Genomic DNA, 16,324 nt, shown 5'->3' on the forward strand with positions numbered 1-16,324 from the left:
TTTCAGTGTGCACAACTGCCCAGTATATCCGTACTAACCGCATGCCCTGTGTAGAAAACATTAACTAGACTGAATAGATGTCTATGTGAAGATATCAGGGAATGACCTTCATGTCATTAGAGGATAAAACTTGTTAGTCAAGATGGAGATTGGAATGTATTTTTATTTTTTTTATTTATTTAAACAGGTCTGTTCAATTGACAGAAATGGGGGAAAGATATACAGTAGAAGAAGAATGGGTAGCTTTGAGGGATGAAGCAGTAAAAGCAGCAGAGGATCAAATATGTAAAAAGACGAGGGCTAGTAGAAATCTTTGGGTAACGGAAGAAATATTGAATTTAATTGATGAAAGGAGAAAATATAAAATTGCAGTAAATGAAGCAGGCAAAAAGGAATACAAACGTCTGAAAAATGAGATCGATAGGAAGTGCAAAATGGCTAAGCAGGGATGGCTAGAGGACAAATGTAAGGATGTAGAGGCTTATCTCACTAGGGGTAAGATAGATACTGCCTACAGGAAAATTAAAGACACCTTTGGAAAAAAGAGAACCACTTGTATGAATATCAAGAGCTCAGATGGAAACCCAGTTGTAAGCAAAGAAGGGAAAGCAGAAAGGTGGAAGGAGTATATAGAGGGTCTATACAAGGGTGATGTACTTCAGGACAATATTATGGAAATGGAAGAGGATGTAGATGAAGATGAAATGGGAGACACGATACTGCGTGAAGAGTTTGACAGAGCACTGAAAGACCTGAGTGTAAACAAGGCCCCCGGAGTAGACAACATTCCATTGGAACTACTGACGGCCTTGGGAGAGCCAGTCCTGACAAAACTGTACCATCTGGTGAGCAAGATGTATGAAACAGGCGAAATACCCTCACACTTCAAGAAGAATATAATAATTCCAATCCCAAAGAAAGCAGGTGTTGACAGATGTGAAAATTACCGAACAATCAGTTTAATAAGCCACAGCTGCAAAATACGAACTCGAATTCTTTACAGACGAATGGAAAAACTAGTAGAAGCCGACCTCGGGGAAGACCAGTTTGGATTCCGTAGAAATCTTGGAACATGTGAGGCAATACTGACCTTACGACGTATCTTAGAAGAAAGGTTAAGGAAAGGCAAACCTACGTTTCTAGCATTTGTAGACTTACAGAAAGCTTTTGACAATGTTGACTGGAATACTCTCTTTCAAATTCTGTAGGTAACAGGGGTAAAATATATGGAGCGAAAGGCTATTTACAATTTGTACAGAAACCAGATGGCAGTTATAAGAGTCGAGGGACATGAAAGGGAAGCAGTGGTTGGGAAGGGAGTAAGACAGGGTTGCAGCCTCTCCCCGATGTTATTCAATCTGTATATTGAGCAAGCGGTAAAGGAAACAAAAGAAAAATTCGGAGTAGGTATTAAAATCCATGGAGAAGAAATAAAAACTTTGAGGTTCGCCGATGACATTGTAATTCAGTCAGAGACAGCAAAGGACTTGGAAGAGCAGTTGAACGGAATGGACAGTGTCTTGAAAGGAGAATATAAGATGAACATCAACAAAAGCAAAACGAGAATAATGGAATGTAGTCGAATTAAGTCGGGTGATGCTGAGGGAATTAGATTAGGAAATGAGACACTTAAAGTAATAAAGGAGTTTTGCTATTTGGGGAGCAAAATAACTGATGATGGTCGAAGTAGAGAGGATATAAAATGTAGACTGGCAATGGCAAGGAAAGCGTTTCTGAAGAAGAGAAATTTGTTAACATCTAGTATAGATTTAAGTGTCAGGAAGTCATTTCTGAAAGTATTTGTATGGAGTGTAGCCATGTATGGAAGTGAAACATGGACGATAAATAGTTTGGACAAGAAGAGAATAGAAGCTTTCGAAAGGTGGTGCTACAGAAGAATGCTGAAGATTAGATGGGTAAATCACATAACTAATGAGGAAGTATTGAACACGATTGGGGAGAAGAGAAGTTTGTGGCACAACTTGACTAGAAGAAGGGATCGGTTGGTAGGACATGTTTTGAGGCATCAAGGGATCACAAATTTAGCATTGGAGGGCAGCGTGGAGAGTAAAAATCGTAGAGGGAGACCAAGAGATAAATACACTAAGCAGATTCAGAAGGATGTAGGTTGCAGTAGGTACTGGGAGATGAAGAAGCTTGCACAGGATGGAGTAGCATGGAGAGTTGCATCAAACCAGTCTCAGGACTGAAGACAACAACAACAACAGGTCTGTTCAGGTCCATCAGGTCCTCTCTGACATCGGACCAGGGTTTCACGCAAGAAGTATCTGTTACATCATAGTTTCCTTAAGAAAGAACAGTTTTAATATGATCACTAGTATTAAAATGATATGAGTGCCTAAAGTTGCAGTGTGAATAATAATAATAACTATAAACTACTTAAGTTAATACTGTCATTACCCGTACGATTGCAGCTGCTGCCACTAATAGTGAAAATTCTAATAAAAATAATGGCAATCAACGTGACATTCATCATCATCATCATCATCATCATTTAAGACTGATTATGCCTTTCAGCGTTCAGTCCGGAGCATAGCCCCCCTTTTAAAATTCCTCCATGATCCCCTATTCAGTGCTAACATTGGTGCCTCTTCTGATGTTAAACCTATTACTTCAAAATCGTTCTTAACCGAATCCAGGTACCTTGTCCTTGGTCTGCTCGACTCTTCCTACCCTCTACTGCTGAACCCATGAGTCTCTTGGGTAACCTTGCTTCTCCCATGCGTGTTACATGACCCCACCTTCTAAGCCTGTTCGCCCTGACATTAATAACAATAATATTAGTGGCAAATACAAGAATAATTTATAGATCTACAAAACAGATGTTTTCTGATATAGCGAGTTCTGGGAAAAGGAAATTTAAGAAGACTGCATTGGTTAATAATACCGGGAAATGAGGAAGGTCAGGTGAGAAACAGGTATGTGCAAGGGCAAAAAATGCTTGTAGGAATAATTGTAACCTTATTGTTGATGTAGTAGATACGTCGTTGTCTGTCTTCTAAAGATGGAGAAATTATTTAGTTCTCTAGTGTTACGCAGGAGGTTGTTCCAGAGTCGGGTTCCTGCCACTTAGAATAACTTCGAGAACTTGGCTGAACGTTGGAATGAGACAGATTTAATTTTGCTCTCATGGAACCGAGTGTTTATGCCGTGTTGTTCTGACACGATCGTTAAGGCCGAGGAGAGTTCGTCGATGAGACAGTAGAGAGAACAGATGGTGCTTGTCTGAATGCAGCCAGAATAGTAGTGCATACGATGGTCATATGTGATCAGAGTGTCGAACATCGTAGATGTAACGAACACAGGCATTCATAAACAGTTCACGCATGTGAACTTTCCTGAGAAACGTCTTGCAGGACTACATCGATGTAATCAAAAATTCGGAGGTATAAGTGTTTGTACAAGTTTCTTTTTCTGGTCAAGAGGGAAAGGCTTTTCATATTTCCGTAGGGCATATAAATATGATGATACCTTCTTGAACATCAAAGTTACGCGCAGGGACCAATTTAAATTTTCTTCTATTATTACTCCTAAACCCATTGCTGAAGAAGAGAAGTTGGTATTTGTCCCACTTATTGTTCAAGGTGGTAGGGAATACCGATATTTCAGGCTAATCAATTCAGAATGATCAACCAGTACCGCTTGTGTTGTTTTATGGGTTGAGCATTAACGCTATATCCTGCGCCCATTTTGGTAATGCACACAGGTCTCTGTTGAGATTCTTGACAACTAGCTGCAGGTTTTTAGGTTTTAAACATAGGTATATAGAAAAATAACTGAGGACGATCGTCCCAAGTGCTAATCTGATAACGAGACTGAGATAGGGTGGGAAATTATGCGGTGCCTAATCAGACGAGTGAAAAACTGAAGGCCTAAACCAAAGAATAGTTAGAGGGCAACGGCGAACCTCCTCCATGTGGAACCAGCGGGACAGAAATGGGCAATACGCGTACTGTTCCCAAAGCTCACTGCCGGACTGTGGGACCGACATTGTCTGTGAGACGATCTTGTACTAGCACTACATTTCAGTGTACTATGTACTGGCCACCTTGTACCACAGCCTACGTGTGGTTGTACGGACAAGGTACACGATGTGTGAAAGGCAACCAGAAATTTGTCAAAAACTCACTATGGGATTCCCACAATGATCCATCTGTGGGTCCGTCTGGCAATGGAACCCCTATTTGATCTCGTGCAGAGCCTTGACTGCGCCGAATCTACATCTACATCTGCATATATACTCCGCTAGCCACTAAGCGGTGTGTGGTGGAGGGCACAATTCGCCCCCCCCCCCCCCCCCCCTCTCTCTGTTGCACTCGCGGATCGCGTGAGGGAAAAACGACTGTCTGAACGCCTCAGTACGAGCTCTCATTTCCCTTATCTGTGAATGATGATCATTGCGCGATATGAAAGATGGTAGTAATAATATCATGGCATATGCCGACGACCTGTCAACAAACTTCCGAACACAACTTCAGGAGAAAGCTAGGGATATGCTACAACACACTGATGTACACCAAATAAACTAACGATTGCCTCAAACACTTTAAATGCTACATAAAGGGAGACTTATTAGAGACCCATCGGTGAAACTTGGAAACACAAACATAGTGAGAAAAAGGTCGACAAGACACTTGAGAATTACGACTGACAAGGGACTCTCCTTCAAGGGCCACTTACGAGGGGGAGTCAAATGAAAACCCCAAGTTATTTTAAACGTTTTTATTGAACAGAAGTGGAATGTAAGTGTATCATTTTTCAACATTATCTCCCTGTCGTTCAACGCTGTTCCACCAATGCGTACTCGAATTCCCCTGAAAAAAGAAAAAAATCTTATATTTGTTGCGCATGTGCTCATGCACCCCCTGCTCCACCTCTTCATTAGCATGAAAAGTAGAATCGCCTCTTTCAATGGCCCAGACATACGGTAATCACTTGGTTCGAGGTCTGGTGAGTATTGTGGCTATTGCAGAGTATCGAAGTGTCAGTCAACGATGGTTAAAAGTGTTGCATGGGCAGAATGACGCCAAGCATTGTCATGTAAAATGACACCTGTAGCCAGAAGTCCACATCGCTTTGATCTTACTGCAGGCCGAAGCTGACTTTTTAACGTATTGAAATTTGAAGCACTGGTGTTGGTGTTTCCCCTACTCGTGTAGTGTTCCAAGCCAACGCCTCGTTCATCCCAAAAGGGAGTCAGCAAAACCATCCCTGCAAGTGGCTGCTTCCAAAACTTCTTGGGGTTTGGTGGTGAGGTATAGCGCCATTCTTGCTTGCTCTCTTTGTTTCGAATTGATCACAGTGTACCCACGTTTCGTCTTCTATAACAGTTCTTGAGAAGAAGCTATCACCATCTGCTTCAAAGGTCCGCAAAGGTTCCTTGAAGACGTCAACGTATCGCTCTTTCAGTTCTGGTGTGAGTTGCTGCGGCACCCATCTTGAAGACACTTTGCAAAACTTGAGCATTTCATGGCTTTCAGATCTGCGGCTATTTCATCCACCGTCAAAAGGCGATTTTCCACCACAATGGTTTCAACTACTGCAGTAGACTCTGGTGTCACGATGTGGTGTGCCTGGCCGGGGCGAAGAACTTCTGTCACGGAAGCAAGCTATTTCTTAACTTTCTACTCCACTTATACACTTGCCGCAATGTCAGACATGCGTTACCATGCTGGACCTTGATTCGTCGATGAACTTCAGTTGATTTCGTACCTTCACTGTTCAGAAAACATATGACAGAATGCTGTTCTTCCTTGCTGCATATCACAAGCAAGGCAGCCATTTCGAGCTGGTATTAGAGCCGCGTTTCGCTTGTCTGTAGTATGCTACCATCTGTAGGAAATTCCTTACATCATTGGTAACTGTGCTGCCAACTTATAGAAGAATGGCGCGAAATTTATATTTTTAATTATTTCGCTTTTAATGTTTTCATTTGACTCTATCTCATACGAACTGTAGCAGACAAGGCCGAAAAACTACTTTAAAAACTGACAAGAATAAACACTACCGTTAACATGCCTGAGAATAGATGACTGTGTAATATCTGATTCCATAACATGCTTTCCAGCAAGCACGTGGGCACATAAACTCCGTTGTGCGACAAACGTAATTGCTCTGGGGTACAGGCAGAGAGGTGTGCTCCTACGATTATCAGGCGCCTGATCATGTGCCCAAACTCCAGAAGTTTGCCATCCATAGTAAACAAAACACTTTCCCATGGCTGACATGCAATAGCCAAAAAAGTTTTCTGGGGGGAATAGAATTTCTGGGCGGTGGATTAAAAGCACGAATATGCCAAAGCGAACTGAACTCTAAAGTAGCCAGACAAGCCGAAAAGCTAGTTTCCTTCTTTTACAAACATAACTCTGATCAAGACCTACTCGCCTTTTTCGTGCTACGATACGGGCATTTTTCAGTCTGTTTATCAATCACCACAGTTTTGAGTCTTCTTCATGCTACGGGCATTGTTTTTCACTTTTTTCCTGAGATCTCTTTATGTTAATGCTACGTTCATTGCTGGGTCCGCGGCCGGGGTGGCCGTGCGGTTCTAGACGCTACAATCTGGAACCGCGCGACTGCTGTGGTCGCAGGCTCGCATCCCGCCTCGGGAATGGATGTGTGTGATGTCCTTAGGTTAGTTAGGTTTAAGTAGTTCTAAGTTCTGGAGGACTGATGATCTCAGAAGTTAAGTCCCATAGTGCTCAGAGCCATTTGAACCATTGCTGGGTCCATTATAGTTCCTGTTGTGCGAATAAACGCGTGCAGTTCCGTGTCTCCTGAACTGTGACGGTTTGCAGGCGACCGGGCAGCGCATCGGCTCCGTGGTGCAGGCCCTCGGCACGCTCGTCGTGTCGGTGACGCTGGGCCTCGTCTACGAGTGGAGGTTGGGGCTGGTGGCCATCGCTTTCATGCCCATCATGCTGCTGGCTCAGTACTTCGACGATCGCCTCGTGCGTAACGAGGCCAGCAGCAAGCAGAAGGCTATGGAGAAGGCTACCAAGGTACGTATCGTTAAGGGCACCCACTTTCATATAAAGTACATTGTTGGCTACTGCAGTACATACCTCACTATTCGAATAATTTGCATTGTCAAGTACCGAGGGGAGTTCAATAAGGGATGCAACACTTCTTTCCTCGGCCAGTGTCGGTTGAAAATATGCAGAACTTGTTGTGATACATCGTGAAAGTTCCCTCTTCAGCCCCTACAGTTTCATGGAGTTCTGATAGGTGGCGGCACCGTATGATGCCTGCAGAATGGCTTGTTTAACGGAGGTGCGTTCACGCAGAGAGCTGTCATTGAGCTTCTTTTGGTGGAGAACTAGAGCATTGCCGATATTCATAGGCGTCTGCAGAATTTCAGAGACCTGGCAGTAAACAAAAGCACGGTGAGTCGTTGGGCAAGGCGTCTGTCATCGCAGGAACGTCTCAGAAACCTGTCCGATCTCCCGCGAGACGGTCAGCCGCATACAGCAATGACTCCTGCAGTGCTGGAATGTGTGGGCACTCTCATTCGACGAATCAGTCTAACACCTCGCTGCACAGCTGAACGTCTCTGTTGATAGTGCTGATACACTCAACCACCAGTTGGGGTACTCAAAGGTGTGTGCTCAATGGGTTCCATAAACAGCAACAAAGGACCATCCGTGCGGGATTGCTTGCGCGTTACTAGGATGGTAGTGACAATTTTTTGTCTAAAATCGTTACATACAAAGAAATATGAGTTTATCACTTCGAACCGAAAACTAAAACTGCAATCTTTTTCTCCCCGAAGAAAAAGTTAAAAGCCATAACGTCAGCCGATGGTCATGACGATGGTCTTTTTGGACTCTGAACGGGTTATTCCCTTTGATGTCCTCCATCAAGGTGCAACGATCAACTTTTAAGGGTGTTGTGCTACCCTCAGGAAACTGAAGGAACGATTTCAGCGTGTTTGCCACAAAAATGCAAATGAACTTCTCTTTATCCATGACAGCGCAAAGCCTCACAGGTATCCGAGAGGAGCTCACAAAACGACTGTGCTGTTCTTCCTTATCCACCCTACAGCCCGTATCTCGAACCTTCTGACTTCCACCTCTTTTTGGTCAAGCGAAGGTTCCACTCCGCGGAAAACATAACGTGGATGACGCCGAGGTTACTGAAGCAGCACGACGTCGACCCCTAGAGTAGTATCGTGCGGGCTTACAGACCCTACAAGTAAGGTGGCGTATGGCCGTCCCATTGAAAGGAGATCATATTGAAGAACGCTCCTCTTACATACGCATGGTATTCCAGTTGCTATGTATTTATTCATCGATTTTGTTTTTTATTTGTTTTGCACTGTTACATACGCATGGTATTCCAGTTGCTATGTATTTATTCATCGATTTTGTTTTTTATTTGTTTTGCACTGTTGGTATGTGAGATTACTAATTGTAATTTTGACTTGTGGAAACACTGAGTGGAGCTGTGGACGCCAGAAAATGGAGTACCAAGCGAAGGAATCGGAACAGTTCCGAAGTATTCTTGTGTTTGAGTTCAAAAGGTGGGTAGCAGTGCACACAGACAGAAACACTTGCATCGTGTATGGGGTTTATTACATTGGACGGAGCACGGTATGAAAGTAGTTTTCTTGTTTTAAGGAGGACCATGTTGACGTTGGGGACTCCCCATGCTCAGCAAGAGCTTCGGTGTTTGATGAAGATCGTTTAAATGCATTAACCCACAATGATCTATGTCAGTGTACTAGAGAACTGGCAAATGAGAGTAACTGTGATCATTCCACCATCGTGCGACATTTTCTTGCAGTGGAGAAGGTCCCAAAATCTGGTGTAGGGGTACTGTATGCTCTAAGCCAAAACCACAAAAATCTGCGAGTGGCCACATGTGCAACTTTGCTTGCTTATCATCAATTGGCTCGTGAACAACACAGACCATTCGTATACTGTATCGTTACTGGTGACGAGAAACGGTGTCTTTACGCTAACATACGGGAAAGGAAGGACTGATTGAATCCAAACAAAGCGGCATCTTTCCGCACAAAGACATGCTCGCATACACAAAAGATAATGGTATGTACCGGGTGGAACATCGATGGTATGGCGTACAACGAATTGCTTCCCCAAGGTGTATCCATCACTGCTGACATTTATTATCAACAACTGGGACGTCTTGCAAACGCAGTACAAGAACGACGACCACGAAGGCTCCGTGAAGTAATGTTACTCCACGATAACGCCCTCCCGCATTGTGCTAGACTGCCAAAAAACATTATAGAAGAGTTGGGCTGGGAAATCATACCGCACCTACCTTAATCACCTGATTTTGCGCCCTCAGATTTTCATCTTGTCCACTCTCTATGGAACAACCTTCAAGGAACTTGCTTTCCGGATGAAAATGAGCTCCAAACATGGCTCGATGACCTCACCACCTGAAAACCACGTGACCTTTAGAGTCGCGGAACCAAAAAATTACCCCATTGTTGGCAGATTGTAGTAAATGGTGAAGGAGAATATATTATTGATGATTAAAGCCTGTGTTGTGCTCATTAAACGAAACGGTAAGTATTTGCGCCCACCCCAATAACATATATACCGGTAGTCTAAACAATAATTGTTTACAACGCAGCACAGGGATGTGGAGGAACTCGGGACGAAGAATTTGATACAGGACACATGTGGTCTATGAAGTCTCAAAACTGACTCAAATTGGCTCTAGTCCTATTGAAGTCATTGCTTGATGTCCTAATATATGTTCTACAATCTTGTCCGTCCTTCTCATAGGTGTTTTCTACACGTTTCTTTTCTCTCGATTCTGCGGGAAACCACCTCATTTCTTATCCTTTCAGTCAACCCTATTTTCAACACACTTCTGTAGCGCCACAATTCAAACGCTTCGATTCTCTTCTTTTCCTGTTTTCCCACAGTCCATGATTTAGTAGCATACAGTGCTGTCTCCAATGTACATTCTCAGAAATTTCTTCTCAAATTAAAAACAGTGTTTCATACTGGTAGACTTCTTTTGGCCGGGAATGTCCTCATTGCCTGTGCTACTCTCCGTGCTTCGTCCGTCATTTTGCTTCCACTATCGCAGAGCTCCTTCACTTCCTCTACTACGTGGTCCGTAATTTTCATGATAAATTTATGGGTAACTTTATTTTTTCCAGTCGACATTACTAGAGTCCCATTAATCCGAACTAATTGGCCGGACATTGTTCGGATTACTGATTTGTTCGGATTAGCCGGAATTACCGTGACGAGTTTCTAGAATGAAGAATATCAAAGAAATAAGTAGATACACCATGGTAACAAATGAGAACAGGTGTGGGAACAATGCCTCATTGTCACTCCCTGCCCTTGATGTTGTGCATTGTTGAGACCTTTGTAGTGATCAGTGCACTGCCAGTTGCCTTTCAAAGCGCTTGGTTATGTTAGTTATCGATCGCTGGTACGCATAACAGTTAAATGGAAACATACAACGTTAACTCTCAAAGAAAAACTGAATGCTTTGAAGCGGATAGACAATGGTGAGAATGCATCTAAACTGGCAACAGAAATGGGTGTCGGTAAAGCAACCATTTGTGATTGGAAGAAGAACCGAATGAAGCTTGAACAGTCCTGTGCAACGTCTTCGGGAAAAACACTCGAAATTCTGCAGACTTTGAAACAGTAACAGTACGATAAAGTTCCCAACAAAAAGACCGGCATCAAAAGCAGAAGACCATGCTCCTAGTTTTAAAAAGTGCAAAGATGGTGTGGCTTTATTAGCGCGCAGCAACACTGCCTTCAATGCTGATTGGCAAATCCGCTAGGCCCAGAGCTTTTAAGAACAGCAACATGAAGTCCCTGCCCATATATTATCGCAACCAGAAAAAAGCATGAATGGATGGTAAGGTGTTCAAAGAATGGTTTCACGGCCATTATGTTCCCTCTGTTCGACGGTTTTCTAAGGAAAATCATTTGTCTAACTGTGCAGTCCTTTTGATTGATAACGCGCCATCTAACCCTAGATCTGAGGAATTGCAAAAAACGTCCCCCACCTGTTCACCTCCTCCAATTTTCTGATTACACCGCCTTCCTGGTCCTCTATCCTACCTTTCAACAGTCCCAACATACCCCTCAAACACATCTCGACCAGTTCACCACCTGGTGCAACGAATGGCTCCTTCTCATCAACCCTTCCAAGATGCAGGCAATCATCATAGGTATTACTACCCACACCTTCCAGCTCCATGATTTTTACCTCACCACTTATGGTCGTCTTATTCATCTCACTCCTACACCGAAATACCTTAACCTCACCCCCGACCTTCACCTCATCTGGACGTACTATTTCTTTATGATCTCACACAAAGCCCCAGTTACCTCCACCTCCTAAATCTCATGTCCAGCCAGACATGGGAACTGTTTCCTTCCACTATCCTCCAAACCTACAAATCCTTGATCTGACCATTCTTTGCTATGCCAGCATGGCCTGTATTTCTGCCCCTCTCAGATTCTATAGAGCCCTCGAAATCCTTGAACACCATGCACTCCACCTCGCCTCCTGTACTCACTTTCCGTCCCCCATGCGGACCCCCTATGACTTCATGCCCTTCCCACATCTTCTCCTTTTCCTCTAACACATCTGCACCCCGTAAATCTTCCATAGACTCGATCCTCCCCCTGTGTCTTCTATCCTCTCTACCTCCAGCCTGTTGCCACACCTTTACCACTGTGTTGTCCCACCCTCTCTCCATCTCCACACCCTCAACCTCCTTTATCTACACAACTTCCAGCACCTATCACTCCTGGATGACGAGCTTTGCCCTGATGTCTACCCCTTCTACCAACTCTAACCCCACCATTCCCCCTCCCACTCCTCAGGTATTCTGTCCCCTCTTCTTCCCTTCCCCTGAGCGGTTTTTTCCTCTCTCCTCCACCCCACTCTCTTTCCAGTTCACCCCTTTGTGTCTCTGCACTCCTTCCTGACTTGCCTTCCCAATCCATCTCCCACCCCACTCGTCTCCTGCCCTTTGCTGTGCCCCCCAATCCCCCTTTCTTTTCATTCCACTCCTCCAGCTCCCCTCACCTGTTGCCCCTTCCTCTGCCCTCTTTTTCTCTCCACTCAGGTCTCCCCTCCCTCGTCATGTCTCTCCTGACCGTTTTTGTTCTTCGTCATGTGTGCTCTGTATCATGCAGTGGTTATGACTTCTCTTTGTTCAGGATTGTTTTAATACCGTGGCCATCTTTTAATTTGTGCATGTGACTTTAGTCTATTTTACATGCTCCACTAATCGTCAACTGTGTTTTTTGTCTTTATGTGAACTTTTTTAAGTGTCCCACATCAACGTCTCAGTGTAATTATATGTTTTAATCCCCACTCTCTCTCCTTATTATGTTCTTATGTTCCCCTTTATCACCTTTTGTGTGTCTTGTTTTTATCTTTTTATTAACTGTATCACTCGACTGAAGAGCGGCGGATTATGCTGCTCCCAGCCCCCTGATATGGGGCCGGGGAATGAAATTACAACAAAGCAAAAAAAAAAAAAAAAAAACAGCCTCTGGCAGTCAGTAGTTTTACTCCTGACAACGATGGCGGAGACGGTCATCGAAAGTTGGAGAATTTTGTTCGAAATGAGGTGGCTTGAAACCGAGAAGTTTTTATTCTTCAATTGTTACTGTTCGGAAGTCCTCCGTAAACAAACTGGTCACTAAGGGCAGCAAGGGGCTATCCGTGGGGTAATTATCTCTCGGCTCATTAATTTTATTTTTAACTAAAACAGAAGTCGAGGTAAGCAAAATATGGAGATGAGATTGTTGTTTGCAGTTGGCGGTGGAGGCCGTGAGCAACATCCGCACGGTGGCTGGCCTGGGTCGTGAGCGGCTGTTCCACGGCAAGTATCTGGCGGAGCTGCAGCCCGCGCTGCGAAGGGCCAAGAGGAACACGCACGTGCGCGCCGCAGTCTTCAGCCTGGCACGCAGCATCGGCACCTTCACCTACGCCGCCTGCATGTATTACGGAGGGGTCCTCATCCTCTCAGACGGACTGCCCTACGAGGATGTCTTCAAGTAAGAACTTGCACGTCTCTAAAAAAAACGTTCTAAAATATGCTGCTGCCAATTTAAATTACATCATCAGGGCGGAATGCAACCAACTTCAAACTGGTATTAACTATACTACATACTTCGACAGCCAAGAGAGAACATTTCTGAGTGACCATAGGCGACAGGTAGGAATAAAAGCACCTCTATTCTGCACTGAAGAGCACATTTCTCTGTGAGTTTCTCATTCAGAAACTGCACTTGAATGTTGGTTGTTACTGATGAAACCTTCCCGTCTAATATTGGATGAACGTTTGCTTGCTGACTGAACGCTGCGTCTCTTAAAATCTTTTAACTGCTGCTCTGTCAAGACTACCTGCTGATTATTACGACGAAACATAAAATGTGTTGTCGCCGTGGCCCTCAGTCGTTACCTGAAATTATTAAGACTGATTCTTACCTTTAATTATTTATACTGGATCGCCATCTGACTGCTACAGCAAACTGTGGAATGAATATACTTACTTCTCTTTAACATAATTATAAGCTGCTGGTGGAGTTTCATAATACTTTGTGACTGGAATTCTTTAAGTTGAAGTTAATTTAGATTTGATAAAAGCTGAAGCTCAGTTTAGACTTTTCTTTTAAGATAACAATAAATTCCGTAAAGCATTTACGTGAATGATTTTGGGATAGAAAATTCTTAATGCATTTAATCTGGTAGAAGTTAACTATATTCTGAGAACGATCTTGACAAACAATTACAAGGGGTATAGTTCTTTACAAAAATTCTTAAAAAGTAGCGTTGCGCTACATACCTAATTTTCCATCAAAATTACATAACTATATTCTGAGAACGATCTTGACAAACAATTACAAGGGGCATAGTTCTTTACAAAAATTCTTAAAAACTAGCATTGCGCTACATATAGCGAGTGGCTGGCGAGCACACCGCTTCTTTCAAAGTGTTAATTCATACCTCGCTTACAGCGACCTCCTCTCATGTCTCGCTAGCTACGACTGCCTCGTCTCACATCTTACTCGCAACTGCTCGCTTCCAACGCTCAATGCTACAAAAGTGCGGTCTCGCCGCCAACAACAGTTTTTGGTGCAGACAATCCCTGCTACCATTACAGATGTATTACTGCGCGCTGTTTCCCGCTCTTTCTCAAAATGTATCTATGCGCGGTTTCCCGCTCTTTCTCAATAATACACAATGCAATTTAATTAACAAAACAATTTAAATAAGAAACAGTTCAGATAATTACATGCTAAAACAGTTTAAATACGCCTATTACATAATTACATATGCCGCTACTCGGCTTTCTTAAAATTTTACTACGTTGTTGAGTCATATGGACTCAACATAAGTATAAAATTTGATTATAGAAAATAGTTTGAACAAAGTGTATACACAAATGCTGTCATACGAAATGATTTGTCTATCTCTAATAAAGAGAATATGTAAATAGAAAGGGTTTTAGTAGGAATTGTACATCAAGTAAAATTTGGTTCCCTTAAATTTAACAACAAGAATAAGAGTAAATGTGAAAATCAATATACAGATCATATGAAGCAATTGAAAGTTTACATTATGAAACATTTAATTCAAATTGGCATCTCTTAGTACCACAATTAAGGAAGGTACAAAAGGAATTGGATAGCATGGTCAAAGCACTGGCAACTGTCTGTGAATGCACTCAAAAGTCTGTTCCTTTCCCTCACATAGCACAACACCAGGTTTCGCCATGTGGTTCCATCATCGCCTTGCTCCATAGTTTTAGTGTACTCAAACACTAAGTATGTCGTCGAATAGCCTGAGTTGCCGCAGCCACATCAGGATTAAGTTCCATCTCCAATGGTCCATTAAGGTTGGTGGTGTGCATCTTGGTATGCAAACACCTATTGTCGTACATCATACTGTGGTGTGTATCTAGGTATGCAGGCACCAATTGACATACATCGGGCTGTGGTGTGCATCTAGGTATGCAAACACCTCGTCGAGAACATCATTGGTTGAAGTCACGTGTTTCACAATTCACTGATTCTGTGCTCAATAACCATGGGGATGCACAGGAATTAAGGTACGGGTAAAATTGTTTTGGCAATGGGTTCACGGACATTGTTGGTACCATAATTTGACTACCAAATAATTTTCCCTATGACAAAATATGTTGTGTCGTAATTTGTAACAATATGTAGTTTTAATTTAAGAATTCTTCCAGAAAATTATTCCCATATATAATAATAATTGCGCTCTGCTGGAGAAAGTATCCTGCTTGCAAAAGCAATGTGTTTCACGACTGTCTTATCTTCTTCCTTTATTTCTTGGAAAATATGTACTCCTAGTGCTGTGGTTGAACTATCTGTTGCAACGGAAAAGTTTTGTGTTGGGTCAGGGTGTGATAACAAAGGTGCTTTTAATAACGCTTCTTTCAAGTTCTCGAATTCAGCTTCAACGTCTTCATTCCATGACCAAAGTGTGTTTTTACTTGTAAGCTGGTATAGCAAGGGCGTGTCTAATGCTTTGTAGTGGATAAATTTTCTAAAATAATTGATAAGACCTAAAAAGCTCCGAAGTTCCTTTTTGTTTGTTGGCACGTCGATGTCTTTCAGTGCTTGCAATTTGTCAGGGTCTGGTGCGATACCTGTTTGTGAGATAATGTGCCCTAGAAATTTTATTGACGCTTTACCAAATTCAGATTTACGCAAGTTTATAGTTATACCATTCTGCTCGAATGTATTCAGTAATTGTTGAAGAGTATGATTGTGTTGTTCCCAGTTTTCTGCTGCAATTAAAATGTCATCGACATATGTAGTAATTTTGTTTTTCAGATCTTGTGGTAAATAGTATTCATGCCTCGTATAAAGGCGGCAGACGAAATCGTTAGTCCAAACGGAAGTTTACAAAATTGATAGCATTCCCCAAAGCAAAGGAATGCCGTATATTTTCGGCAATTTGGGTGTAGTTGGATTTGCCAAAACCCTGATTTGAGGTCGAGTGTAGTATAAATGGAGGTGCCATGAAATTTTTGCAGTAACTCTTCTAACGTCTGTGGTCGGTCGGTTTCTGTAATGATTATTTTATTAACTTGACGTGAATCTAAAACTAAACGTAGTGATCCATCCTTCTTTTCAACAATGTGTAGTGGATTTATATATTGGCTGGCTGCTGGTTCTATTATTCCTTGATCGATCATTGCTTGTAATTCTTTCTTAACTGCTTCTGTGTGTATGTGTGGGATTGGATAATGCTTTGCTTTGAAAGTCTCGTGTGGTTTCACCTGAAATTCTTACATAAATCC

The 16,324-nt window shown here is 42.8% G+C and overlaps 1 protein-coding gene across 4 annotated transcripts in view; it reads left to right on the forward strand.

Moving 5' to 3' along the window:
• LOC126354015 (ATP-dependent translocase ABCB1-like) overlaps positions 1-16,324 on the forward strand; it is a 243,714-nt gene that overhangs the window by 199,068 nt on the left and 28,322 nt on the right. For all 4 annotated transcript variants that reach the window (XM_050003336.1, XM_050003337.1, XM_050003334.1 and 1 more), the window contains 2 exons: positions 6,819-7,022; positions 12,805-13,046. In XM_050003336.1, coding sequence (XP_049859293.1) covers positions 6,819-7,022; positions 12,805-13,046 — 446 coding nt within the window. The remainder of the gene's footprint in view (positions 1-6,818; positions 7,023-12,804; positions 13,047-16,324) is intronic.

This window comes from Schistocerca gregaria, chromosome 3, assembly GCF_023897955.1.
Source record: "Schistocerca gregaria isolate iqSchGreg1 chromosome 3, iqSchGreg1.2, whole genome shotgun sequence".
Taxonomy (NCBI): domain Eukaryota; kingdom Metazoa; phylum Arthropoda; class Insecta; order Orthoptera; family Acrididae; genus Schistocerca; species Schistocerca gregaria.